Below are 27,741 nucleotides of genomic sequence, written 5' to 3'. Positions count from 1 at the left end.
GCATGACATGGGATTTGAGGGTGGGCATGTTGGGGTTGGGGGGGGGGGGGGGTGCAGGGGTGTCCTAGTCGCTGGAGACATGGCTTTCATTCAGAAGGGTGTGCCAGCGCTCTATCTTTTTGTCCTTGTTCTTCAGGCACTCATACCAGTGCTTCAGGCGCTCCCCCTTTGCTGTGATGCCAAGCTGGCAGCCGCCTGTAGGGGGCGACAGAGAGGACAATGTCAGGGGCAGAAGATGACTATGCCTCCAAGCACCACCAAAAAAAAAAAATGGGAGATGGGATTTGGGCCTGAATCCACACTCCAGGTCTTACCAATATAGTCGTTGGATTTCCCTATGTCATAATCCCACACAGAGATATCCAGGGTCTTCTTTGCCAGCTCGCTGTGTTTAATCTCATAGTAGAACTCCTGCAACAGGCCAATCCACATGTTTTTATATCACTGCAATTTAGGTAGAACCACATCACACTTAACACACCAGACTTTGAAATGATGATCTGAGTTTGTTATATTATAGATACTGGCACATTTAACTCAGCCTGTAATCTTACGAAAATATAAACATTATTAATCTTTGTCATTCTGGCTGTAAATGTTGATATGGTTTTGACTCCACCCTCCAGCTGAGAACATCGTCCAAAAGCATAAACCTTTTTAGCATATCTCTCTGTCTGTGAATAGCTGTCGCATTCATACTGTGAATGGGTGTGGTGGCTGACTCCACTGTCAAACAGGGGCTGATAGATTCAAGTGAGGGTATGGATGAAAGCAAATTAATTCAGAGACATAGCAGGGAACACACCCTTCTAGACAAGCATTTATTTTTTCTTTTTAAAGCATCTCTTTTCATGCATGGGTTATTGGCCTTAGTACATGCAGTTATCATGTGATAAAGGCTTTCAGTGCAGAACAACTGCACTCACTCAGATTTGTCCATTTACACCCTGAATTGTAAACAATTTTTGCCCCCAACAATTATTTTATTCAATTTCAAAGCAAGGTGATATGGTTCAAGAGATTCTTCCCTCTCATTGTATAGAATTCTTTCCTTTACATTGCGTGGAATTAGCAGGACACTCACTTCATTGAACTCTGGGTTCAGAGTCCTCTTCTTGATCTGAGTCTTGTTCTTAGCTTTCTTTCCCATGTCTGGTTTTAGGCAGCTGCAGTACAGAGGCAGAACACAGAGACAGTAGAGAGAGAGATTATGTTTTTAGAAAAGGTGCTCCTCATAAGGTTTTACATGAGGCATATCCATCTTCTGTGGCTCACACGGTGTCTTAATTCATTCTACATAATGTCATTCACACCGCATAAAACATCATAAATCACTTTCAATACACAGTAACTTACGCAAAATAACATCACTGTACTGTGCAGACATTACCTAAATCAAACAGAAATAAAATGGAAAAAATGGCACCATTGAAAATGTGTGGTATAACAAATATAAAACAGTATTCAGCTGTGAAAATGAGCTGTGCTACTTGCTCAAAGTTCTGATAAACCCATAAATTCACATAATCTCAGAACAGATATATTATACAGACTGCACCGGTTTCTAAAAATACAAAGCCATTGCTGTTGCCACGGTGACTTCAACTCCACGTCGTCTTGGGCTGCTGCATTTGGTGTATACTTGCCAGCGCCCAGGCAAGTATGGCTGACAACAGCATTAACAAATAAGGAGTTTTATATCTCTCTATATTGTAGCATCATGTGTAAGAATAGGTTTAAAAAGGCAGTCATACAATGAACCAATCCACTGAAGAGGAAGAACATCCAAGTACTTAAGACATTCAGTTATAATAGAGCCCAGGGCTTTATACATAGGGATAAGGCAGTTAATAATATTACCATGTTGACCTAAATTATGTTATTTACATAATGTATTTCTTTGAATACGATCACAAGCCTCTGGAAAAAAAAAATCAATAAGCATAAAATGAAGACTTCCTTAGCTTTTATTACAATCAATAGATGGACTGAGAGTAAAGTCACTGCGTGACTTTCTAAAACCATTTTGCTCATTGGCAATAATATTCTTGGCATCAGCCCATTATGTAATACAATTATTTACACTGCAACAAAATAGTGTATAGACAGCAGGGGTTCGAGTAATAGCCCTGTAGTTCAATGGTACTCTCACATCTCTGTTATTCAATCAATTTCATAATACCTTATTTCCACATCTTAGGGCTAAGCTTGTTAATGAAACAGTAATTAAATATAATATTTAAAATGGTCAATACCTTCTCCTTCCCCAGAATATCTAGGGAAACTCTTGGCCAAATGCCTTCCTCACTTTTCTCTAAAGCAGACAGTCTCTCCACAAGCAATTTCAGTATTCAGAGGTGAAAGTTCACACTATAGACATGTGTTTCTCACCTAATCTGTGTGGCTTGAGGGACTGTTTGCTCTGAGAAGCATCTCCATTCTTGGAATAGTCAAAGCTATTCATGATAACTGTTTTAAGACATCATTGAGCAAAAAGAGCACTATCCCAGAGTCTAAGCCTATGAAAGTCAGGTGCCATGCAGATGGGAATATGCAAGGTGTTACTAAAGGATGCTGTGTAATGCGTATGACTATGCTTTGCTGGGTGCTAAAACAAGCTTCACATGAACCGCCTGTGAGAAGTGCATTGCATCCTTTTACGAAATCGTTTTTGTTTTGTCCGCGAGCGTTCAGCAGTATGACAGCCCAAATGTGCACTATGTGGGGAGTCCAGGACACTTACATTTTGACAAAGGGGTCGGAGTAGCCGTTGGCATCCATGGCGGCCAGGTGGGCACAGCGCACGATGCCCACAACGAGCCGGCCCTGCTGGGAGTTGTATGTGAGTGACACCAGGATCCGGCCTCTCTCCTCTGTCTCTCCAGTCTCCTTCACCTGCAGCCCAGCGTGCAAGAGCCAATCAGTGTTAAGCGACATGAATCTCACACCCCTGCTGCATACAGTATCGCACCTCAAGAGCCTGCCTCAAATACCTGCAGTTCATGGTGAAGCAGTAAACACCGACACTGAGTCATATCAAGCTTAAACACTGAGTCACAGCAGCTCCGTACACCCAGTGCATAAAAATCTACATGCAGAGGAAGACATTCTATGTATATGATATGTTAAATACACATCCTGAGGAGGACTGCCACATCCAAGCAACAGCCTTCTACGCAAACTGGAGGAGGAGAGGCAGAGTGCATTCTGGGAAGGGGACCTTACCTCTTCCTCGTACAGCGCCATGCCTCGTGCTGAGCCTGCTGTTCCTGTCCGCTTCATCTGAGTACCAGTAGGAGGAGTCACAGTTCAGTTCAAAATGAATTACTGACATGACATTCGATTGAAACTCACTGCTGAAGCACAAAGTGCAATCGCTCAAAACACAGAGTATGGCCTTGAAATAATACTGTGATGAGAATAATGACAACACTACAGTTAATATTGAAGAATAAACAAATCTAACCAAAATTATTATTAACAACAACCACAATAATAATTAAACGATGATATTGATGATGATAAAATATTTACATCTCTCCTTTATTATCACCCTCAGTCTCTAAGGTAGAAGAAAGAGATGTATTAAACTGCCAGTATCACACAATACTGTCCAACTCCCTTCCTCACTTAGGAAAATTGGGAGGTATTCCTCATCTAGAAGGTTTGGAAGTGTGGGGCAAACATAAGCAAACCTGGAGAAAATCTTTCATAGTTTTTTTTTCATATTTTTTTTCCAGTTCAAAACAAAGCATCGCTCTCTATCTCGGCCTTTTGGAATTAATAGGATGGACCAGTCTCAAGGGCCAGGCTGTGGCCACTTAGGCTGAAAGTTGTCAATATTTTTCAATGTTTTCTACCACAGCTGACTTTGTAATTGTTTAGTCAAAGGGTTGGTATCTATTAATAGAATTTGTTTTTTTTCTAGAACCGGTGTATAGTAATGCTTGGATGGGACTGAACAGATCGACTCTGAGATCAAACCTAATCAGAGGCCGGGCTGAGGGGCGTGTGGAGACTAGCGGGAGTGGGGCACGCTCACCGGGACCACCCTCTCAAGGCACACGTTGAAGTTCTTCTTCTGGTTCATCTTCAGCTTCTTCAGGGCCACTCGGGTCTCCCCAATGAACTCGTTGTGCCCAAACTTGTCCTCATCACAGACGGAGAGCCTGGCAGAGAGTATCTTTTTAAGACTGCATTGCAAACCATGGACAACTATTCCACTAAATTTCATTTACGCATCCCTTACTTTGAACTATTTTCTAAAGTCGGGGCCAAAATGAGCCTGTTCCCGTAGCTGGATTTGTACTGAACGGTTTGTTTTCAAAGGTACAGTGATGTTCCCACCACAGATTCAAAGCCACAAGCCTCCTGGATGTTAGTCCCATGCTACCTCTGCACTGCAGGTAAAGGCATGTAACTCAGAGTATTCTTACGTTCAATATTTCAATTAAGAAATACCTACAATAACGTGTATACACAAGAACACTAAATCTTCGATGCTGGTGCTGGTGACCCCCACCAGCCCTACCTGAGGGTTTTGCGGTGCATGTCGTCATCTGTGAGTCCGTGGTACACCAGCGTCTCATTCCAGACAGGGTTTCGAGTGTTGCGTAGGGTTTTGGTCCGTAGCTTGTTGGACTGTGGGCCAGTGAGAGGGGACGAATGCGGTAAGCATTTCTTTGCTCGGGAACTTCTCAAAACTCCTCAGAGGACTTTTTTCAGCGTCCCTGCTGGTCTGACGCTTTAGGGCTTCGGCCCAAATGGCGGCGACTTGGAGAAATGTCGACCTTGGAGTTTCACAGACTTATGCAGGGAAAAGTGTGCCTCCATCAGCTATAACTCGAGCTGAAAATGTGCTTGTGGAAATTAATGACCTGTGTGCACTATTTGTGCTGATTGTACAGCCAATTGTGCAAAACTGGGGTACCGCAGGCAAAACTGTGACGCTAGGGCATTCCTTTTTAAGTGGTAAAAGGCTCCCAATAATTGCCTTTCTGGCTCTCTCTCTTGTCTCTCCTGACACGTCTCTCCATATTTCTGCCCTGTGAGAACTTTTCTGTCCCCAGTCATACCATTATAAAGTTAATCCTGATGATGAACTGAAAATACGTGAAAATACATCTATTTCCTAATGGAGAAAACATGCTTAGTGTGTATTAGCTATTATCCATGTGTTTGTGTTCTCTCAAGCATAGAGCTCATTCTCCAAAAAAATTGAAGGCCCTCTGCTCCCCAACCCTCCTCCACTCTCACACTTACATTGTAAATTTGTGTAACCGTAAAGCTGCCCCTCCCATATTTAGCAGAGAACCCTCTCGTTACCAATTTACATACCAGTCTTTAGCCATAAACATGGTTACACCCTGATGTCACAATTGATATATATAATTCTGATGTTGCCAAAGCTTGCAGCAATCCAATGCAGGTCCAATGCTTTATCCCAGCTGACTTCAGCTTAGAAACAACTTCATAGTAATGAAGTGAACTGGTGACCCACTTACTAAGGTGTTAGTGATGGAGCATAGAGCAATCGGGCAATGGCTTGTGGGTAACAATGCTGTAGACATGATATCAAGATGCTTTAAGTTTTTTGGCTATGAACTCCCCCTCCTGGCCCCCCACTCAGTGGCAGCGCTCTCTAGCTGTGTGTTGAGAAGGTGAACTGATGTTACCTTGCTTGCCCCTGGAAGCAGATGCAGCTTCACGTAAGGATCGGCCAGCCCATTGGAATCCATCGGCTTCAGACCCTGGAGGGCAAAACAAAACCTTTTCAATGTCTCCAGTGTCAAATTCCCCTTCTGTTTTGGCTCTCAAAAAATAAGGGCTTCTGGGTAAAGATGGGAAAATGAAGCACGGCATAGTATCACAAGAGTCAGCACATCATGCTAAATGGCACAAGTGGAGTCATTAAGGATATGCGAAAGATCAAAGCACCGCAGATGAGACCGGACTCTGCAGTCTCAAAATTTGTGTCCTCATCACCTGCCTTTTGTCTGGCTCGGTTCCTTTCTTTTTGCACCTGATTGCTCCATCATGATTCTTCCAGCTGCTTGTTTTCAGCCACCTTGTCTCACCAGGGTGGGTCTTGGCCCGACCCCAAACATTTCTACACCTGATTGCTGGTTCTATATGTACTGAAATGACAATCTCAGGTGTCCTCGGGTGAGTTGGTGCGTTACCTTGGCCCGCACGATGCTGCAGTGCAGGGCGTTGTTCTCCTGCTCATATAACAGGCTGAACTCCAGGGAGCCCAGTGTGGCTGACAGGAAGAGAGAACAGCACATTAGAGAACAGGCAGGGAGGGGGCACCAAAGACTGGACACGCAGTACTTTGACCGGAGGTTGACCAGAGCTTAACCAAAGATGGGCAAGCATTATGCTCTATACAGACTAGAGATACAACAGAAATAACAGTAATCGACTAGAGGTATACTACAGTCCAGACAACTGTCACAGACAGACCCCCCCGGCTGATTACATCCAGCAGAGCTGTACTGCAGCTCATTACAGGTTGAGCTTACTGGCTTCATCTGAGTCGTAGCTGTTGGCCTCTTCCTCCTCCTCGGGAGGGGGCTGCTGTTGGCGCACAGGGGGAGGGTTCTGGGTGGCCGGCTGCCGGACTGGAGGGGCTGCTCTCTCCTCCCTCTGGACTGTGGTAGCGTAGCCGCTCTCAACCTCAGGGGCTGGTGCTGGAGCTGGGGAAAAGACGGGCACCCAGCCAGTCAGCCCTGGTCATGGAGGGCTGCTATCCAGCGTGTATTTTTTTAACATGAACTGCTGCTTTGAATAAGGATTGAACAAGGATTAGGCATCCCTCCCAGTCTTGATTATTTATGAGCTGGGAAATTTGGTGGCCCTCTGTGATCAGGATTGTGGTCCCAGGGCTACTAGACTGTACATGAAAACAACGGTATCCCACAGACAGGCTAGACAGTAACCAGGCTAGAGGAGGAGTGGGAACAAACAGTGGGAGGCAGTGCAATGGCACCACCACATTGGTGCTGAGTCCCATCCCCATAGAGAGGTTGCTTAGCAGGGAGGAGCTGCACTGTGGGTAAAGGCTTGGCCTTACCCTGCTGGGCCACGGGGACAGCCGAGGCTGGGGGAGGTCTGGAGCTTTGGACTGGGACCGCCTTCTTCACCACCACAGGGCTTTGCTGAGCCTCACTGTCCCCCTCCCTGAGGTAGGAGTCTGCGCTCTCACCTCCGCTAGCCCCCGCCCGCACTACAGAGGGCTTTGGGGCCACAGGGGGGCGGCTTCCTCGCCCTCCAGTGGGTTCTGTTTCTGCAAGACACCCACCCACCCACACACACACACACACACACACACACACACACACACACACACACGCACACACTCAGTTACGATGAATGCTGACTTGCTCTGGAATGACAAGCGCCGGTTTTAGAGGCTTTGATGTCTGCTCTTTTTTTCAGAGGCGCTGACCTACATAGGGAACTACCTCAATCGCGTTATCTATATTTACTTTTCTAGCCACTTTTTGGACAGTTTTACAGTGACATCAAACCTGCGATTATGCTGCTGCAGCAGTGTCTCCACTGCCGCTGTGTCAGGACCCTTGGGCTGCTCACTGCCCAGTCCCAGCATGCTCTGCTTGGCATGGAATGTCCTAACTGTGGAAGAGGTAGTCAAGGTGTTTGGGCTCCCTGGTACTGCTGGCTCTGGGTTCAGAACCTGAAGCACCATACAGACAGGACTAGCTGCAGCTGAGGGTGGGTCAGTGTACCTGAGCTCAGTGCACTGTGTATGTATGGAGTTAGAGGCAGCCACGCTCACCTGTCACCTGTGGCTCTGTGCTGGAGGCCTGGGTCTCTGCAGGGCCTAAGACACACAACAGGTAAATGGCAGTTTCAGCTCTTAAAACTTGGTTACCTTGCTCTCACACACATGACTACTTTTTACAGGCTAGATCCCCTGAGTTTCACATTTTTTAGCTGATTGGTGACTACGCTTTACAAACAGCATGTGTTTTCAGACAGAGATGTGGCCACAACCTCTCCACCCACCCCTGCTCTGGGCCCTGGAAGCCCCAGACTCTGGGGCTGGTGGCTCCTGGGAGGCCGGCGGGGGCTGGGTGGCGGGCTCTTTGGCCTTGGAGATCGGGATGGGCGACGGCAGGAACTGCTTGGGCAGGCCCTTGAAGAACCAGGCCCCAGATCGCTTCCACACCTGAGTGACAGGCGAGGGAGAAACTCAGATCAGCAAAAGGCAATGATGATAATAATTATGCGTAAATAATAGCTGTCATGTTGACCTGCATCTCCTGCCCATGGGCTGTGCCAGCTGGCAGAAATTCAACACAGAGAAAAAAACTCGGAGCTCAGAGTGAGTGCAAGTCCTGTTTGCCACCACAGGAGGGCACTGCAGCCTCATGCCAGCACTTGCAGAGCCACATGAGGTGGACCGGAGCCCAGACGAATTAAAGCTTCAACTGGGGCTTAACACCAATTACACACAGCAGAAGAATATGCCAAAGTCTGGCCCTGTGGGTACCTGTCAGATGCTCCCCCTCACTGAATAGTGAATAGTCTGCCATTGGTAATGTTCAATACTGGTGTGCCAAGTGAAGCCAAAAATGAAACACAGATGAACTTCTGATGAATAATATATGATGGCCTCTATGCATAAATCATTACAGATGTTACAGTCAGGATTAATTGCAAAAACACTTCACCAATTGACTACCAAACAAGTCTGTACACAGTGTACATCAAGCTACTCAAATTCACCAAATCAAAAGGTAAAATTTAAACACACATGGTTGCATGTCATATTGCATGTAGAAAGACCAGATGTCCAATATTGATGGGTGTCTCTGATTTAGACGTTTTTGTCTCTGTGAATGTCTCCAGTCCAGCCAACCAAGACTGATTACACCTTCAAAGTGAGTACTGTGAATTTCTGCTGCTTACTCAGAGAGCGCATTTTGAGATTCAGTGGATTGGCGAGAAATGATATCTCACTTTTGTTGCTGCAATGCTGAATTTTCATTAATCTATTTCATTGTCTCCTTCTCCTTCCCCAGCCTGCACCAGAGTCGTGGCCAGGACCAATGGGGGGGAGGCTGGGGTGCAATGTATGCCTACCCCTGCCCTGAGCTGGTATGCTGCTTTAAGTTTGTCTTTACCTCACAGGCAGGTTACCCAATGGGCTGAAGCAAACTGTATCAACTGTGCAGAAAAAATAAGCATATTTACTCCACTAAATCATCAGTAAAATTACTTCTAGCTGCAATTTCTAGCTCTCCTCTCTCCTCTCTCTCTCTCTCTCTCTCTCTCACCTCTTTCTGTTCACTGCAGATCTTGCAGAGCCACACGGACCTGGGTCGGTTGTTGCTCTGTACACCGCACTTGCTGCACATATTCTGAGGGAGGACAGAAAAGCATGGGTCTTAGGAGGCTCTGTACCACACAGACACACCGCGCAGCACATTTCAGACAGCTTCCAGGTTCTGCGCTGTCATTACCCCTGAAGAGCAGTGCCAACTCTTTAATATTTCAGCAGGCTGAGCATCATTTGCGGATACAAGGAACGCTTCTTTTTTAGGTGGAGAAACTGCAGAAATCTGGCGGTAGTCATATCAAATCCCTTTGCAGAGAATGAGGCATGCATGAGGGACCTTGCCCCCCCCCCCCCCCCCCCCCCCCCCCCCGGTGACAAGGTCGTTAAATCAGATGACTTTCTGCTCTAGAGGGCTGGCATCGCGGGCCGCTCCTGGTCTCTCATTGGCCCGATCAGCCCAGGCGGGTGCCCTACCTTCTTGCACTCGGCGCACACCACAGGGCTGACCCCAGGCGCGCCGAACTGCTCCCCGCACAGAAGGCATCGGGACACGCCGTCTCCGCGGGCCGTCTTCTTCATGTCGTCCAGCTGGTTAACCAGGCGACTGCAGGGTGCGGGTCGGGAGGGATCGCAAACCACAAAAAAAGGACAAATAAGGTTATCGGCATCAGATAGCAATGCACTTGACCGGAATGAGAGACCTGCAGACACTGTAGGTCTGCAGCACCTCACCCCCAGAGGACTCAAGAAGCCCCCCCCCCCCCCCCCCCACACACACACACACACACACACACACACACACACACGCAATTCTGTTCTTCCCATTCCCATTACTCTCGTAATGACAGCCCATTTGCTGCCTAATCTCTGTGTGCTTATTTCTGATTTTAATGGAATGGGACACTGTAATATCTAAACGAGGCACAGAAGATTTTCAAAGGAGCCATCAGCATTTAGGCAGAGCAGAGGAATACTCCGGCTTTCATTTATTCAATATGTCTCCATTCAATTTCCTATCAATTCAGTCATGTTCCACTGACAAGATGAGTATGCAGTACTGTCAAAGTGGTGCTGTTAGTGAATAATAGATTAAAACAGACAGCACACCAGCATCTCCGGCTCCTGTGTGGCTCTGTGAGCATTGCTCATTTGTATCCGAATCAAAGTAAACACAAAACGTCCACGGCGTTGCAAGCGTGGACTTCATAGAAATGCAGGTAGAGTGCATGAACCTGTGCATTGGACACAACATGATTGGCTGTTGAACACAAACAGCTGAGAGCTGAGGGACAAGGCAGGCTCTGCCTCTCCAGCTCCTACCCAATCCTCTCCTGCTCCATGGCCTCCATCTTCTCGGCCCGTGCGATCACGTTGTTAATGATCTCCTTCTCCTCGTCCGTCAGGTCCGCGCCGGGCAGGCAATCCCCCTGGCCAGGGTGCATTGCCCAGCCACTCCTGCCAGACACGTGGATGGACAGTCAGAGGTGTCCAACACATGCACAGAAGCACGTATGTACATACAGGATTCGGATGTTAACACACAGACGTGGGGGACAAACCCCTATGCACACGCTTTGACACACATTTAGTTGGAAAAAAAAAAGAAACATGAGAAATAAAACACGCAAACACACATGCACGCAAAGAAATCCATGCACACCGTGCAAAGAAGCTGGGCGAGGGGAGAGTTAGGTAAGAACGACACACACAGGGGACCCTGAACAAAATCCACTGCACTGCAGTCTCAGGGAACACTGTCAGCGCAGGTACACAGTCAAGCCCCGGTTCGCACACGTCCCTTTATCTTCTCCTCTGCAATGCTGAGATTAGAGAGACCGGAGAACTGGAAACAAAAGTGCCTCTGTGCCGCAGGAGTGAGACGGGAGGGAGGGAGGGAGAAACAGGAGGAGGAGGAGGAGGAGGAGTGTGCGTAGTGATGGTGTGGAAGCCGCTTTCCTTCCCTCCCCTGTAGGCGACCACTGCACCTGCTGGTGAGGTATGTTCTGCTACAGCTCGCTGTAGTAGACAGATCTGGGGCACAGAAAACTGTCCAAACCAACACTTAGCATGGAATGAATTATGGTAGAACAGAAAATCCCAAAATAAAAAATTATGATGATTCAAATTCTGATATAAACCTAGCATAATTTATAATTTATATATATATATATATATATATATATTTATGTATAAGATTACATATAGAAAGAATCACGTGAGATTTTGTGGAATATTTGTATAGTATATTCTATATATGCAGAAAATTGCTTATATGAACATTTCAATAGTTTATATTGCTAATATGTCCATTTTTACATTCTGTATTTAATATTCTAACACACAGAATTCAGCATTTTCCTCTGGGATTCACCACACACACACACACACACACACACATGCACAGGCACAAGACGGACACCACTTTCTACTTACTGGTCCTTATCACTGTGCCGCCGAGAGGGAAGGAGGGAAAACAGAGAAGGGGGCTTAGCGTCAGCCTATGGCAGGGTCAGTCAAAGGTTAATAATGCCATACAGCTGTGACTTTATCCTTGAGCTGCACGAAGTGCCCCCCCCCACCCCACACACATAACCCCCACACCCCCACATCTCCCAGCCCCAGCGTGCTCTTACGTGCCATGCCTGGCCATCTGCCTGTCGCCGGGGCCGGCCCACCGGTCTGAGTTTCCGCTCATCACCGTGTCTGTCATGGCTGCCTTGGGGAGACCTTCAGCAGGACAGACAGACAGGAGGACAGATGAACAGACTGATCTCCTGGCTGTGCTTACGGGTTCCACGTTATAAGACAAGATTCATCCACATTAGTTCTTTTAGTGTCCCCAATGGCATATGTAAAACAGTGCTGGCATTATGATTATGATATGCTAATGTCACTACATATCAATTTTATATTTTTCCGAAGCAAGGCTAAGCTGCAAGAGATGTTGCCTAATGACCTGTTCCTAGTTGTTCCTGTGCATATTTAATCACTGCACGGGAATGAAAAAAATCTAGCAAAAACAGAAAAAATTGATTTTTTTGGTACCTTGCCTTTTGTGTGGAAGGGAAGTCATGATTTTTCCTGAGGAAATGTCCTGCCAACGACTGCACAATGCATTCTGGGGGCACTTACTCTATGTTTTTACCTTGAGACACATTAGAATCATTGCAATGGGGCACGATGGGTAAGGAACTGAACTCAAAACCAGAGGGTTTCAGATTTCAGTCCTGAGTGGTGGGGGGCGCTATTATGGTTCCCTTGAGCAAGGCTCAGAACATCACAGCAAATATACTTAACTGGATAATGTGTATAAAATATAAGGGAAGTGAATGACATTGGATGAGGGCGTCTGTAGAAATAATATATGTACTGGTGTAATATACTGTACTGCAACTCAATCTTGTGCCTAGCAGAAGTCTCACAATACTCATGCTTCCGGAACAAGTACTTGAGGGAAAAATCATAAGTAAAATGATATTTCTGCTCTAAAGTTGCATTTTTGTACATCCTGCAGCCTCTCTGATGTTTCTGTGGTTTGGTATCAGTTTAGATAGCAGTATGGTTAAACCACATTAACGCCAACATTCTCCACCAACACACAACAATACAACAGATGGAAAAGCCTTTTACTGCCTTTTTATAACAGAAGACCCTAATTAGACAGAGTCACGTTCGGGGTGACACCAATCGCGAAGAAAATTATACAGTACATTTGCTGTAGTAGAGCAAAAACATCTTTACCACATGTGGTGAGCCTATGTGCATCTTTATTTCCTTGCTAGTGCCGCATTGACTCCTACAGCTTACAAAAAAGGATAAATGAAACAAATGAAATCCTGAGCCACTGTCCATAAAAGATGACCATTTGAAACAATTTGTGGAAGCTGCCATCGATCACTGTCTCTTCCTCAGTTTGCTCTCCTCTTGTGCTGTCGTATGCCAGCAATATATCTCACCTGTCACTGTCACCAAGTGAATGAATGGATCGTGCCGTCCTGTTTTTATAGACAAAAACCATGTACTTTTATTATTGCAGATAAAACTGCTGGTTTGTGTGGTGACCAAAAAAAACAGTTAAAGAATGAAGTGCAGCAGCTGTCCTAATCCATGCTGTGTCTCCCGCTCTCTGCTCTGACGCAGAAGCTTCAAGCCTTTAGGCGGATGCGAAAAGCGGATTCCACCAGTCTTCCACGCGTAGGCACTGTGTTGGCTATTCCAGCCCCATCCTGTCGCTTCGAATCAAGGCCAAGCGGAAACTTGCGCTAATCAGCGGCTCGACTTGACATAACAACTTGTCAGACAATGTTTGCTAATCAGACGTGTGTGGGGCGGTAAACGGCCACACGTAAACAGAAACTGACAAAAATGTCTTCAAAGTGTGTTCGCTGCAGCTTTGGGGCGAGGAGGAGACTGAATGAACAGCAGAATTCTGAAGAATGGAGCTGTGTGTTTACCTGGGGCAGGTGATCGGGGGCGCAGGGGCGCAAGAGTGAAGTGTAGAGGTTCTGGAGTGGCACACCTCTGGACAAGCAGCAGACCGGACCACTAGTAGACAGGCACGTCCTACTGGTCTGAGGCAGCCCACTGGAAGAGCAGAGAGAGAGAGAGAGAGAGAGAGAGAGAGAGAAACGCAGTTCAGAACCTGCTAAGGCTCGACTCTGACCAGCCAGCAGGACAGCGAGCGAGATGACCCCCCCCCACCCCCCCTTCTCCCACGAGCGGCAGTTCAATGCTGTCCTCCTCTCTCCCTGCTCAATCTGATGTCGTATCCGCTCCCACTTGCTGTGCAATGGGGGAGGGAAAGGAAAAAAAAACACACACAGGGAAAAGGAAAATCAATAATGCTTCCCATTTGCAGCAATGAATGTGCTTGCACTCAAACTGCGGAGGTTGGGGGGAGGAGGAAGGGGGGTCGGGGTGGGGAGGGAGGGATGGTGGGGGTGGAGGGGGGGTGAGTGCTGTGATTCTGTTGAGGATGTACAGCATCAATTCTTGTACTACGGTTGTGGTGACGGCTGTTCTCTCTCAGACACACTCCCGACTATTCTCTTCTTAATCCCTTCTGGGGGCAATGCACCAGCATCTACTCCTCCAGGCACTGATATTTACCTCCTACTCCAAATGAGAAGAAGGGAAAAGGGCCAGGAAGCATTCAACGGCAAAGTCTTGCAGGGCAGGGCAGAGACTAAGCACTTGGGCTCATTTGTGTGAGTGAAACCATTTTCAGAATCAATGAGTCACTGTCCCCGGGAAAAAGACAGAGAAATTTTTTGATGTATTTGAATATTTCAGCTCAAACCTATATGAGGGCGGGTGGTGTGGAGGATTCAGGCAAGAGCTACCTAAAGACTGACAACACGGGACAAAGCTCACGTAGCTGCTTATGACACTGCACCTGTGTTCACTGTGCGAAACGCTTTCTTTGGTTTGCTAGGCAGGTTCCCTGTGATTGCAGAAAGCCAGCTGATGGGTTTTCTTGCTGGTGTTTGAAATGACAAGGAACGCGGCTACAAGGTGGGGGAGCCGTGCCCTGACAGTTGCATCAAAGGCTTAAGATCCAGACAACAGCCGGCTGTGGTGGGGAGGGAGGCACAGAGGGACAGTTACGCACTGGAGTGTAGCGACGCCTCCACGATCACCACTGTCATCATCTATTCGGTCAGCAACTTCCCGGGCTACTAGTGACGCCTTGCATCACATACGCCTTTTCTGGTGCAATTTAAGCTATGCGCCTCACTCGAAGATTCAGCCATCCAAGCCCTTCCGACCGGGCAGAGTACCAGCGCCCAAACCATTAATGCACACGATGGTCCTTTGCATCACATAGCATTACACCCCCCCCCCCAACCCCACCCCCATGGGAAGACTTCAAAGACAGAGAGCGAGCAAAATCAACATGTCGAGGCTTTAATGATGCAGATCGTTTTACAAGCACCATGCAGGCTTTGGGAACGTGCCAAATATTGGGCGAACTCCACTTCAAGGAGGAACAGGAGGAAATCGGGCCAAGAAGGCAAGGTGACGCAGTCTGTGCCAAAGGAAATATACTGGGACAACCCATGAGAGTCCCTCACTTGGAACCATGCCCCATTTTAGATGTTGCAGCTTCCATACAACCCAATCCAATTAACTATTTTTTCCCAGCAAAAATGCCAGACCATGCACAAAGCATGTTCCACTGAGTGCATTCTGCTGAGCAGCTACTGTTTATAGCATCTTATTTACAATTATAATTACAGTTATGATTTTGAATACTGTTTTTTTCCCTCGCCTCTTGCCACTTTTTTCTTTGTTCTTTGAAGTTCCACTCTGGAACTTCCCTGGAAAAGGTGTCAGTACTTGAATCCATGGCGATAATCATAGCTGGAAAACAACAGCTTGAAGCCAATTCTTGGGGATCAGAACATAATGTTAATACCTAGCATATCACTAAGCAAACAGGATGGACTGGCCTTCCAGAAGATTACATTATGCCGTTTCCTTAAGCCGTTGTTTCTAAAAGCAACTGAGCTACCCCAATACACAAAGGACTGCTGGACTTAGAAATAAACAAAATCACTGTAACATCCTTTAATGTGAAATTCCTATAAATAGGTTAATGAGATTTTCAGATCAAAGCAGCGTCCTGCAATTAATTTGAATTTTTATATATTCACTGGGCTTGTGACTTGCAACTAGTTTACTTGGTACTCCCACATATGTGCCCTGAAGAAAACATGAAATCCAAAATAGTTAGCATATTCCTAATGTCAAATATACTGTATGGCTACTATTACATAATACGCCAATTATCATAATTTTGTACATGCAAATTTATGCATTTATGGTAAACATTATTTTACATGATAAATTTCACAATACATTCTACAATGTTAAGATCCATCATCATATAAATAGTGGCAGTCTTCCTTTTATTCCTTTTTGAGTTGTGAATTTATGTCTCAGATTCCTATGATACATATGTATATGACTTTTTTCCCCCAAAGGGAGAGCATGAAAGTGCCTTGCTGAAGGGTACAAATGCAATGTCCTCTACTGGAATTTATGGCAAACCCTCTAATGCACTGTCACCAAGCCCCCGGGGCCTGTGAACAATCCCTTACGCCCAAAGAACATGTTCTGCATGGAGGAGGGAGGTACGGAGAGCGGATTCCTGTTGACCTGATCTATGGGGTTGTGTCACCCCAAGCGGCTTGTTCAATTTCAAACGCGCTCGATAACGCGGATGAAGGGGAGGGGGCTGAACGTCCACTTCCCTGTGCTGCGAGTCTCGCAAAACAGATCAAACCTTAACACTCGGTGGCTGTAGAGTCTTTACAAGGGGTCAAGGTTACCTCAAAGGCGACCTGCAACGCATCTCGCTTCCTGGCCTGAAGAAAAGCTTGCGTTCTTGGACCAGCGGCTAAGAAAATCCCCAGCTCCATTAACGAGCCTGCTACCTTTACTGCCCAGAGCAAAGCAAAGGCCAAAAGCAATGCAATTAATGTTTGATATAGCGAGGCTGCAATGATCGTGGAGGCTATAATGCTAAATTAAAGACTGTGAAGGCCCAGTGGCATGGCCTCATCTTGATCAATGCAGCTGGCTGCAATTTTGTGCTTCTGAGTGCTCCATGCCATAAAAACACATAATTCAAGAATAGAACGGCAGACGCTCAATACCCGCTCCATTTGGAGCTGGGTTTTAATCACAGCAATCCCTGCGCGCTCGAACAATAAAACCCGCTAAAAGGTGGCGTTTTCTGCACGGAGGAAAGGTAGTTTCACAGGGGCCAGGTGCAGAGGGTCTGTCTGCGCCGGCCAGCAGGCCTGGCCCCGTTGATGCCAGCTCTGCTTCAGCGAGTGGCCGGGGGGACAGGCGCTGTCACTCGGCATCCATCGCTCGCCGCGTTACGGGGACCGCCGCCTGCCCTGAGGAGTGCCGGGAATTGACGTGAGGCCAAGGAGGTGCTGGCAGTTAGGCTCCGCAGCGCTGTGCTGGCCTGCGCCAGGGGCTCTGGGGCCTCCGCCGAGTAAAGTGAGTAACATCAAAGGGGGGTGCGGGGGTGGAGCTGATAGACTGGAGTACACACAGCCAAACAGACACACACCCACCGGGTAAGTCTAAGTTTACACACTGGGTCGAAGACACGTGACCGCTGTGAGACAGGGAAGACGACCAAAGGCAACGTCACAAACTATCAAGTGGACCATGACGGTTGCAGTCAGTGATCACAACTTATAAAGCACAAAGTTATCCCTGCTAGGTAGCCTGTATGGACCCTTCGTTGCTGCTAAAGCAAGCACGTACATTTGTCTTGCTTTCTAGCTTGCCATGTCTTTTAAATGCAGTACCACTTGCAAGATACACAGTTGCCAACTACCACTGAGTTATCCGCTTTGATTTTAAAGACACTGAAATCAAAAACAATTTATTACATTTGATTTGATGCATATTGTTTTCCATAATCATTCTAATCATTGTGAATCCTTGCTACCATATTCTGAAAATGAATTAATATCATGTCTCCAACCTTACTCGTAACCTCCAACCTGCTACACCCCTCCATCCTCACTACTAACCTTCAACCTGTATCTTACAGGAGAAATGTCACATTGCCCTACCAGTGTGCCATACACATCAACCCTCAGAGCTCCACTGTCCAAGTGACATATTTCCTCTGCATGCAAATGATCATTCTGCATGCAAATGAAGTCACATTTATTCTGGAAGGAAGGATTGTCTTCATAAAAATAAAGCCCACTCCACACAGGAGAGATTACCCCGCTAGCAGAGGGCAGCCCATCCATCACGTCGCGAAACCCATTTACACTCGTGCGCGAACTCAAGGTCAATCCTAAAGCCGCTCGCTTACTCCGGAGCGACAGTGTGTGGCCTCCCAATGACGCACAAAGACCTTATAGCTGCAAGACTGCATGTGAATCAGCATTACGCAGGAAACATTGCTAGTCATGTGGACCCTCCAGGTAAAAACCCCATCATCCTCCAGGGAGCGCGGCTCCAGCCAAGCCCTGCCTGCCCGCCTGGCGTATTAGAGCTGGAGATCTCACGTCATCACCATCCACCCACTCTTCCATTAAGTAAAGAGTGGGAGAGGCAGCTTACCAGCTTACCAGGAACATCAACCACTTTAACCCAACCCCCCCCCCCCCCCCCCCCCCGCGCCCCACCATTTTGATGACTCTTTCCAGTAAACCCGTAGAAGCAGAGCGAGGTTAGCCCAAAGTGACGCTTTCTTCACCCCACCGCGGGCATGCAGCTCGGGGGAAGTTAACAGAAGCGATGACGTAGCAAAGGATCAGCGTTTCTGCTCCACAAGGGCTTGACTGCAGAACAGGGAGAGGCGTTGTAAAACAGTGACGCGTTCGTGGGTCTGCGCTGATGAATATATATATATAAATAAGAGAATAGGAGCCTGAGGGTGCAATCGATGTGGGCCTTAGGGCCTCCTGAGTCAGCGCGGACAGCGATGTATTTGTGATCTAAAGCAGAGGATGGGGTGCGGCTCCTTCCAAGGAGCTGGTGAGGGGGTAGACCTGGAGAAGGGGTGCAGGGGAGAGGGGGGTGGGGGAAGCTGGAACGGGATGGAAAGCACTGCGCCAGCACCGCCACTGCGGGGGAGAACATCGCTCAGCGTTTCTTAATTATTTACAATTCCCCCAGTCCTTTTAGAGGGCTTGCAATGTGTGTGTGTGTGTGTGTATTTGAAAATGGCACTGTGATCCCTGATATTCTGCACTTCATATTCACACATGCTTTAGCAGGAGGGGGCTAGTGGCCGGGTCTGCCTCATGGCGGTTTGGTCGTGTGGACTGGCACCGGTCAGGCCTCACCACGTCTCCTCTTTACTAACACTGGCACAAACACACCCCGATTTCACAAGTATGAAATTAGCGACCGGCCATCTGCACGGCCATCTGTCAGCAACGCCGCTCTCCGCTATGCGCTGGGGCGGTTTCATTAATAGAACCGCGCTGGCGGCCAGCTTCACGTGGCGTGCGTGCAGGCACAACACGGGACGCTTCCACTTTTTGGAGAGGTGTCGAGGCAGCCCTGAGGGGGAAGGCAAGTAACTGCGCTCGGGGCCAACAGACGAGATCCATCCTCCCCCTCTCTCTCTCTTCTAGCGCTAGAATTAGGATCCGGGAGCAGCCGCGGCTTGTGAGCTCAGCTCCGGGCCCCGGGGGCTCTGGTGCTGTCTCAGCGGTAAAGTGAAGAGTGTGAATGTCTCTGGCGTAAGCCAGCGATCCTCAGATACGCGGGCGCCACCCCTGGGGGAAAAAGGGACGAGAGCCCTTTTGTTCTCGCGCCGTCAACCGTCAACTTCGCCGAGAGTCGCAAGAAGCGCTCTGAGCTACGGCGAGGAGATAAAGACGTCAGGAGCGGGGGAGAGGCCCTGCATTCTTCCGTTTCGCCCTTTCGGGGCCCGGCTCAATCAGGCGTCGTGTGTTAATCAGGCCTTCCTGAGGGGACCCTGCCATGCTGTCATTGTCACCGCTGTCACGGAGAAAGTGTTTCATTATCACCCACTAATCCTGATCTACGGTCATTGATCCGCCGCCGGTTCCCGGGGTGGGGGGTGGGGGGTGGGGGCTATTCCAGAGCCGTTAATCCACAGCATGATTCCACTGAGTAAAAGTGGCCATAAATCCGCCCCCATCCCGCCACTCCCCACCCCCCTCCCCCTACTGGAGTGTCTTGCTGTGTCCTTCTGACCTAGAGCTGCTTGAATGCCGTGTCGGAAACCCCCCCCTCAACTCACACACGCACACCCCCACCAGCCCCACTACCCCCGTGTGCAAATGTTGCCTGCCAATAACCCAGTGTTTCACCAACTGATTTCTGTTTGTAAACACCGCAGCCCCACTCCTGCTCCCGCAGCCGAAAACCGAGGAGTGCCTCGCAGACACAAGTGCTTCGCGGTGTCTCGAGTTTCCCCTCCTTGTTTTGCTTTGCCACTTTGCGCCTCTTGGACTTGGCATTTGCAATTCAAACAGTGCATCAAAAACAATGAGGAATGAGGAGAGACAAAGTCACGTTTAGCTGAGGCGCCTTTCCGCAGCAGCCCCCCGACCCCCCCCCCCCCCCCCCGCCCCCTCTCCCCAAGTGGGTCTGTTGCGCGGGAGCCGTCATCGTCCATCAGCCCATCTAAACGCCGCCGAGGGTGCTGTGACAGGGATGGGTCTGCTCAAATCATGTCACCGTTGCACGGCCCTGAGAGCCAGGCCTGTCAAACCTGGTGCAGTCAAGGAGAGCACTAGCGATGCAACATGACGACAACATGACGTTGCAGCGACGTTAGGAAAACGTTGTGCGTGAGCGCAGGCCTGGCTGCAGTGCACCAGCAGCCAGAGCACCGGGGGAAGAGTGATGCTGACATATGGGGGCTCTGGTCTGCCTGCGGTCAAAGGGAGGCTGTGCAGAACAGCACTGCTTCCAGATCAGCTCTTTCATGTGAGGGACTGGTGGTTCATTCTCCTATAATGGCTTCATGAATCCAGGTGAGTGGAAGGGCGTCACGTCTGTACATAATGCTCACCTGTCAAAAAGCTCGGACCAAGGGATACTCCTTCAGTTTTCACCCTGAAAGCTCTTGACATTCATTGATTTTCAAGGACAAGTCAAGGTTTTCTTGAGGAAAGGAAAATTCAGGCCAGAAGCTCAGGGAGGGGCGCACCATGTCGTTTATCTCGTTTACAAATAAAACCAGTGCCTGTCAACAGTAATCCGAAGGTCACTGTTGAGCGCGGATCTGTAAGGGGACTGGGGACTCGATCTGTCGTGTTTGCCTGTGCACTTTGCGCTCAATCATGGGTCAGACAGGAGAGAGCACTTACTGACAGTGATGTAAGGCTTGAGCTCTCTCTTAACCTTAGAGTTTAGAGAACAGCAGGGGGCTCACTGTATGGTCTTTGGGTGGAGCCAAAAAAAAACTGTGATGGGTACTAACTTTGTTTGAGAGAGACATTTATGTTCTCGAAACCAAGGAGGACCAGCAAGCTGAGGAACACCTTGAAGACTTGTCGCCAGTTAAACCCAGTGGTGGACAGCCCAGGCACTGGCATGGGGAAGCCTCACGAGCCCCTTTTACACGCGATTCGTTCTGAGATCGCTCAGTCGCACAGACGGCTCCCGCATTGACAGGGGCCCTTTTGTTGATGCGATGCATCTAATCTTCAAGAGCTCTGATAATGATTCCTCTCAGCAGTTCTGCCGATCGATGCCCAACCCACCCCTCTGACAAAAGTCTATGGAGTCAGGTCGAGACTTTTTTGGGAATGCACACATAGTGTCACGTACACGCACACGCACCCACACAAACACCTCCTTCCAAGAACGTCAAGGGAAGAAGGAAACAGCCCCTCACTATATTACATGGCAGAAGAGCAGAAATATCCTAATAACAGAGGAGATGCAGGCTTACATAAATACATAATTTCTTGGTAACTTAAAATGCAGTAGAGAGGTGAACATTTCAAACCTGTGATAATGAACTGATGTATCTCAGTAGCACAACACAGCTCACAAAATCATCAACTGCAAGAGCAAAATACTTTTAATAGTTCTGATACTGAAAGCAAATCCTTTTATTTCAGCCTGACGTGCACATTTAAGACAATAGAGACCTCAGCCAGTGGCCCTGCATAGAGCGTCACTGAGTAACGACATAGGACTTGACACTGTAAGTCAAAGCACTGGCTTACACTGTAGACTGGTGGAAGGAGGTGAAATTGTTGTTTGGTTCTAGGACAGTATGAGATTCCATTCATTTGCCATCACTCCATCTACACCACTCCATCACTTCGCTCCTCTTCCACCTTGGCCACATCCTCTGCTTATGTGATCCAGTGTTTATGACCAAGCAGTTTATCAGGGGGAGAAGAATCCCAGCAGGGAAAATGTTAATACAAATTAAATGGTAAACATGAGCAAATGGAAAACTCAGTCCCTAGTTACCTATGTAAAAGAGGCATGAACTTGTATTTTCAGCCAACTATTTTTAAGCCTCTAACTTAAATAAATTATTGCCAGAGTCAATACTGGTAGTCATGAGCTTGGTGCACAAGAATCTAAAATAGAATACATCGGTATGCCTTATGGTCCCATACAGTGAAAAAACCTGCCGAGAGAAGCCCATACATGCTGGAAAATGGGTCCATCAGCCTGTAATCCTCAAACCCACTGAATTATGTAAAGATGCTCTTGCACACAGAGCAACGCACTTAAGAAGCTCCCTTGCACTCTCTCTCTCCATTTTTCCATCCCACTCCAGGATGGACGATTATGGTAACAAACTCCATTTCTCTCTCTCTCTCACACACACACACACACACACAAAAACAATCTCCATTGTTCCATCCCACACTTTTGGACGGAGGGTAACGATCTCCATGTCACAGACACACACATGCATGCACGCACACACACAGCACTTGCAGTGCCTTTCACCAATCTTCTGCTCTCTCTTCTTCAGTTATGACTCATTCCCTCCATCTTTCTTCATCCTCCCTTGCCTCCTTCAGCATTACACTCTTTCTCTCCCTTTCTCCCTCTCCTCTCCATTCTCGGTGGTTTTTTTTTCCCCTCATTCGGTCCCTCTGCAGCGGTAATGTCCAGCCCAGCAGCTCAGAGATCAGGGGGAAGGGCGCTGACCAATCACCAGGCAGTCTGAATATTCATGAGGAGGCAGCTGGAAGGACTGCAGGCATTCAGGCTGCCAGAGGCAGAGAGCCTCTGGGGTACCACTGCCCAAACCTTGGGGGAGGAACACCCTGCTACCCCTCCCTTACACCACAACCGTTCTGAGGTCTGGGTGGCATAAGTGTCGATGCAAATCTTCACTGTCACAGCTCACCTGGAGCTCTACAAAGGTCTGCAGAGACGATGCAGCCCAGGTAACCAGTAATGTAGTTTAAAGGTTTTGTTAACATTGAGAAAACAGGATCCCACAGGATCCCCTCCTCGCCTCTCGTTTAAAAATAAATTGGTGATTACCTGATCGAACTTGAGGAAATACTGGAATGACCCAAAAACCATTCCTCATATGTAAGATCATGAACTGACAAACTAACAATGGATTATAAATCTATAAAATGCGTTTCCACCACAAGAAAATGAAGGCTACTTCTCAGTAGTTTCTTTCAGCTAAGCAAAGGAAAGCAGCAGTGCTCACATCAATGATACTGTACTGCCTAAATGAAATGACAAAGAGAGGCAAATGTTAAGTGGATTTAGAGTTTTCACCATAAATCACTCAAATCATATTTTCATTATGGTTTCCTGCATAAATATCCACGTGTGTGCATGTATGTGTTTAGGCATATACATAAATAGAGAATTATTCCATTCGGAGCATTGTTTATAGTTAGAGAGATGATGATCCTCAATATCCAATCAACCACATTCCTTGACAATTCGAGCCAAATTAGGTTTTCGGATGAAAATGAAATCCAGTTTCCCATGACATGAACAACAATTTAAATAGGCGCAGCAATTTGAACAGAAACGGACCACCAGCTGTGCTTTTCCACGAGAGAAGATCCTGTTCAATTACATCTACCATTGTTCTTTTTTAACCGTTCCTCAATCCATTCATTTGGGTTAAGCCAACACCCTCTCCACGGAACAGTATTATTCAGCTGCGGCATACAAAATGCTTTGGAAAAAAAAAAAACGTTGGTTAGCGCACTTACCTGTGAGTCAGACCGCTCTCAAAGGAAGGTATCTGCAAATGATGCTGTCTAATTCTGCAAAGTCGGAATCATCAGCGGGAGCGTGTTATGCGCATGCATGCGCTCTCTCTCAGAGCCAGTTATAATTGCCGCGAGGGGTGCTCCAATATTCTTAAGCTGATAACACCTCCGTATCGCGCAGCATCCCCCTCTCTGAGCTCCTACTCGGCGCTCTCTCGCCGGGCTCAGAGAGAGCGCCAAGAGAATGACAAGCCCTTGGTACCCAGGGAAGGAAACCCCTGCATCATCCAAATGCATAGAATGCACCAGAAATGGACAGAGGATAATTGATGATGATAACGATTATTGTTACAATTATCATTTTTAATTATTCACTTTCCGTTTCAAGAGATATAGCTTTCTTATGTATATCCTGTGTGTAGCTGCATCTGAAAGACTGTGCTCCATACCATGACGGAGGAAATTCTACATTAAAGTTTGTATGAAATTGTTGTAGCCCGACCTATTATTATTTCCCGAAATATCATGGCTGCTCTTGCCAAGTTTGCATACTTGAATGTGTACATATATATATTTTAAAACGTGGTTGCGAATATGTACATAGCTTGCATTCAAGAGCCGCTAATGGCCAGCTTAATCTAATAGAATCGCCCCGCCAAATTTATGAAAATTACGGTGTATTGGCAGAATGTATAATCTTGTTGTCGCCCTCCTGTGGCCAGACTATGGTACTTCCATTTAGTTAGATGGTAACTGTACCGTACTGTGCTGAGTCAGCTTGCTTCTTGAACTGTTTATTTAACAGCTGTTTGCTTTGGAATAAACCGTGCTGCGAGAAATTGTGTTTGGCGTCAGTATTTAATTGGTATATGCTGTACACTATCACGTGGTTATTTTATTAATTTGATGTAATTGGTCTGAAATTCTATAAAATGCAGGAAGTGTATGCGCGCGTTGTCATTCCTGTAACTGCTACTTGCTGCTATAATACAAATAATACGAACCTAGAGTTGATAAACTAATCATTTTATTGTTATTTGAACTCAACGTCAATTCACATTGAAAATTGTAAAAAATTGTATTTATTTTTCACTGTTTACCTTAAAAGAAATACGCCCGAAAAATTACTATAGATGAATAAAAATACGTATTAACTGATAAACTCTTGCGCACGCACTGCTTTTGACAAAATGTCAATGAATGAATATAAATCAATAATAGAACGTGATAACTGAACGTTCGAGGCAGCACAATATTCTGCTCCACTGTTATTATCATGATGTATTATTATTAGTAGTAGTAGCGGTGGTAGTAGTAGTAGTAATAATAGTAGTATTAATAAACTTATGTTGTGATTGCACCATCAGTTACATCCAAATGTCAAGCTATGTTGCTCCAAAGTCACATTAACATAGTGAGAATGTCATATTGGCTGGGGAAGGAACACAGACGGGAGTTTACCAGGGACATTGATTCTGATCTGAAAGAAACTGCAGGTGGGGGGTCATAAAAGTAATTTACTTGAAGGAGACAAAATTAGTGTTCAGGGTAGCGCCAAGATGTGTCAGACTGGAATATTAAAAATGTTCCATGACATTCACCTCAAGCATTACTGTCCTACAGTCTCTGTCTGGGGGGCATGCAGGGGCTGTCTGATCTGTCAAATTAGCCTCTTGTAAGGCATCTTTGCAGCTGTCGCGTCACTTGTCCGCCCACAACCAGAACCTCACCAGGAGTTAATGTGGACAAATCGCTCAAGGACAAACGTGGATGCACTGTAGTGTATCTAACCTTGGATAGGAACAGTAGATACTCGGAACGTCCCCGACGACTGTCATACAGCCCGTCTCATGAGTACAGTACCTTAATAAGCATGTGTCTTAGCTTGGGCACCCCCGATAATCACATACACACCAGCTACAGATTGTTAAGATTGGTCAGATAACAGTTTCATCCCAGGTGCTGGTGTGACATCAGTCTCTGTGTTGCCCTGGACCCACAGGCCCCAGATGATCTCTCACAACGGTGTAACATTGCCTCTTATACCATGCAATTCAGACACCTACAGCTTCATGGTGGATCGAAAATTAAGCATTTCATCATGGGACAGGATTTTTCATTTTTCATATCCAAATAGAAAAAAAAACATCTTGATAATAATTAATAATAATACACTTCTTGTTTGGAATATTTATACACTACTGTAGGATACCAAAAGACAGTTGATACGAAAATTTTGTGTGCAAGCTTCACAAATTTTTTGAATAAAGCTTCTGTGAAAACAACACGAAACGTATTGTAAACCTCTCTCAACCAGACCCTTCAATAGCAAGGACCTGTCAGACCTCAAGGACCTGTCAATAGCACACCAATTTCTTAAGCGATTGATTCAGCGATCTGGGATGTCAGCGGAGTCTCTGTGAAGAGCTTTGGGCTCTTCGCCCACCTCAGTTTCCTCTCAGCACGACGTCTCATCTGTAAGGTTTGGGCGCCTGGATGCTGCCAAAAAACAGGGTTCCCCGCCGTCCTTGGACCGGATGAACTGGATGAGGCTCAGCAGGGGGACCAGAATCAGGAAGCACACAAGAGTGAACCCTCCCCCCACCCAACCCCATCGACACTTCAGGACCTGCAGCATGCAGCCCATAAACACAGGAATACTTCACAGCAATGCCTCGAAGGTATTGATATTTCTGGGAATTGATCTGCTAGTCATAACAAAAAATTGTGCATATGTCCCTTTATTTTATGTTGCAATCTATAACTTAGCCAGAATTGTATTTCTAAGATCTGTCAAAATATACTGCATGTATTACAAGAATGTACGTAACCCGTGAGATCTTGTGGATAGCGGGCTGATCACATGCTGTGCCAGTTCTCCAAGGGGACTCCTACTCTCCCCCAAAGCACACTGCAGCAGCCTCTCACTGTGCTGAGGGAGAGCAGGAAACAGAGAGGTGGCCATTCACCAGGGCCAATGCATAAAGGATATAAACACCAGGAGAAACAAATAAAGAGTAGCAACATCATGGCATTCTGCATTTCCCTGGGTGCACATGCAACCTTCAGCTTCTTTTTAAAGGTGCTGGCAATGACATGCTGTAAAGTCAAATGCAAATATTTTTTGTTATTGGTCAGGATTACACATTACATACACAGCCTACACAAAAGTTACGCCAGTTCTCCTCCTACAGTTTTGTAGCTACCAAAGCTATTTTTTTCAAAGTCACAGTAACTATGCTGACTTACACAGAGGATATGACATGATTAGGCAAGTGTTTTGTTTGATGCTAAATGGTGTCCTATTGAGATATATAGAAAAATACCATACAAACTGCCATCTTTACACTGACATATCCCACGAGACTTGATCAAGTATCAAATAAATGCAAAAAATGACACAAAACCAGCCATTGACACAGTAAAACACTGTGGGATCTTTTCACTCACTGCACATTTCCTGTTGAAAATGTTCTACTCATGATAATTCTACTCTTTAAAATTGCCCTGGGGCTTTACTTCGGTTCTACTGTAGCGAATAAAAATGCTGTCAAAAGCGCTCGTCTAGGCGTGCAGTAATTGATGCCATGAAGTAACACGATTCTGAAGGCAGAACATGTCTGTTATACACATCCGTCTTAAGGGGAACATTTCATTCAATTTTCATTCAATTTCATTTCTCTTCAGGTTTAATGAAAGTAACCAGTGCAACATGCTGTACTGTGTAATGGTTGACACCGC

General features: G+C 46.8%; 1 protein-coding gene across 1 annotated transcript; it reads right to left on the bottom strand.

Annotated features, from left to right (window-relative positions):
* Positions 1-47: 47 nt before the first annotated feature.
* On the bottom strand, positions 48-24,198 carry LOC118777687 (rabphilin-3A-like). The gene is made up of 20 exons (XM_036528796.1): positions 24,001-24,198; positions 13,762-13,891; positions 11,941-12,034; positions 11,741-11,752; positions 10,628-10,762; positions 9,782-9,911; positions 9,306-9,389; positions 8,032-8,194; positions 7,802-7,846; positions 7,076-7,288; positions 6,525-6,698; positions 6,183-6,262; positions 5,676-5,750; positions 4,532-4,641; positions 4,043-4,169; positions 3,226-3,282; positions 2,744-2,895; positions 1,085-1,166; positions 315-411; positions 48-195 (listed from the first exon to the last, which is right to left on the bottom strand). The coding sequence occupies exons 3-20, from the start codon at positions 12,015-12,017 to the stop codon at positions 65-67; spliced, it is 1,944 nt and encodes a 647-aa protein (XP_036384689.1). The 5' UTR covers positions 12,018-12,034; positions 13,762-13,891; positions 24,001-24,198; the 3' UTR covers positions 48-64.
* Positions 24,199-27,741: the final 3,543 nt, after the last annotated feature.

This window comes from Megalops cyprinoides, chromosome 5 (genome assembly GCF_013368585.1).
Source record: "Megalops cyprinoides isolate fMegCyp1 chromosome 5, fMegCyp1.pri, whole genome shotgun sequence".
Classification (NCBI taxonomy): Eukaryota; Metazoa; Chordata; class Actinopteri; order Elopiformes; family Megalopidae; genus Megalops; species Megalops cyprinoides.
This window is presented reverse-complemented; position numbering and strand designations above follow the sequence as displayed.

Bases quoted from the DNA above. Each gene is read 5' to 3' on its own strand.
- LOC118777687 (XM_036528796.1), bottom strand. From the start codon at position 12,017: ATGACAGACACGGTGATGAGCGGAAACTCAGACCGGTGGGCCGGCCCC. The intron at 6,263-6,524 runs GTAAGCTCAACC...TCTTCCTGTCAG, and splicing joins CTACGACTCAGATGAAGCCA to CCACACTGGGCTCCCTGGAG. The intron at 1,167-2,743 runs GTAAGTGTCCTG...TCTGTACTGCAG, and splicing joins TCCGACCCCTTTGTCAAAAT to CTGCCTAAAACCAGACATGG.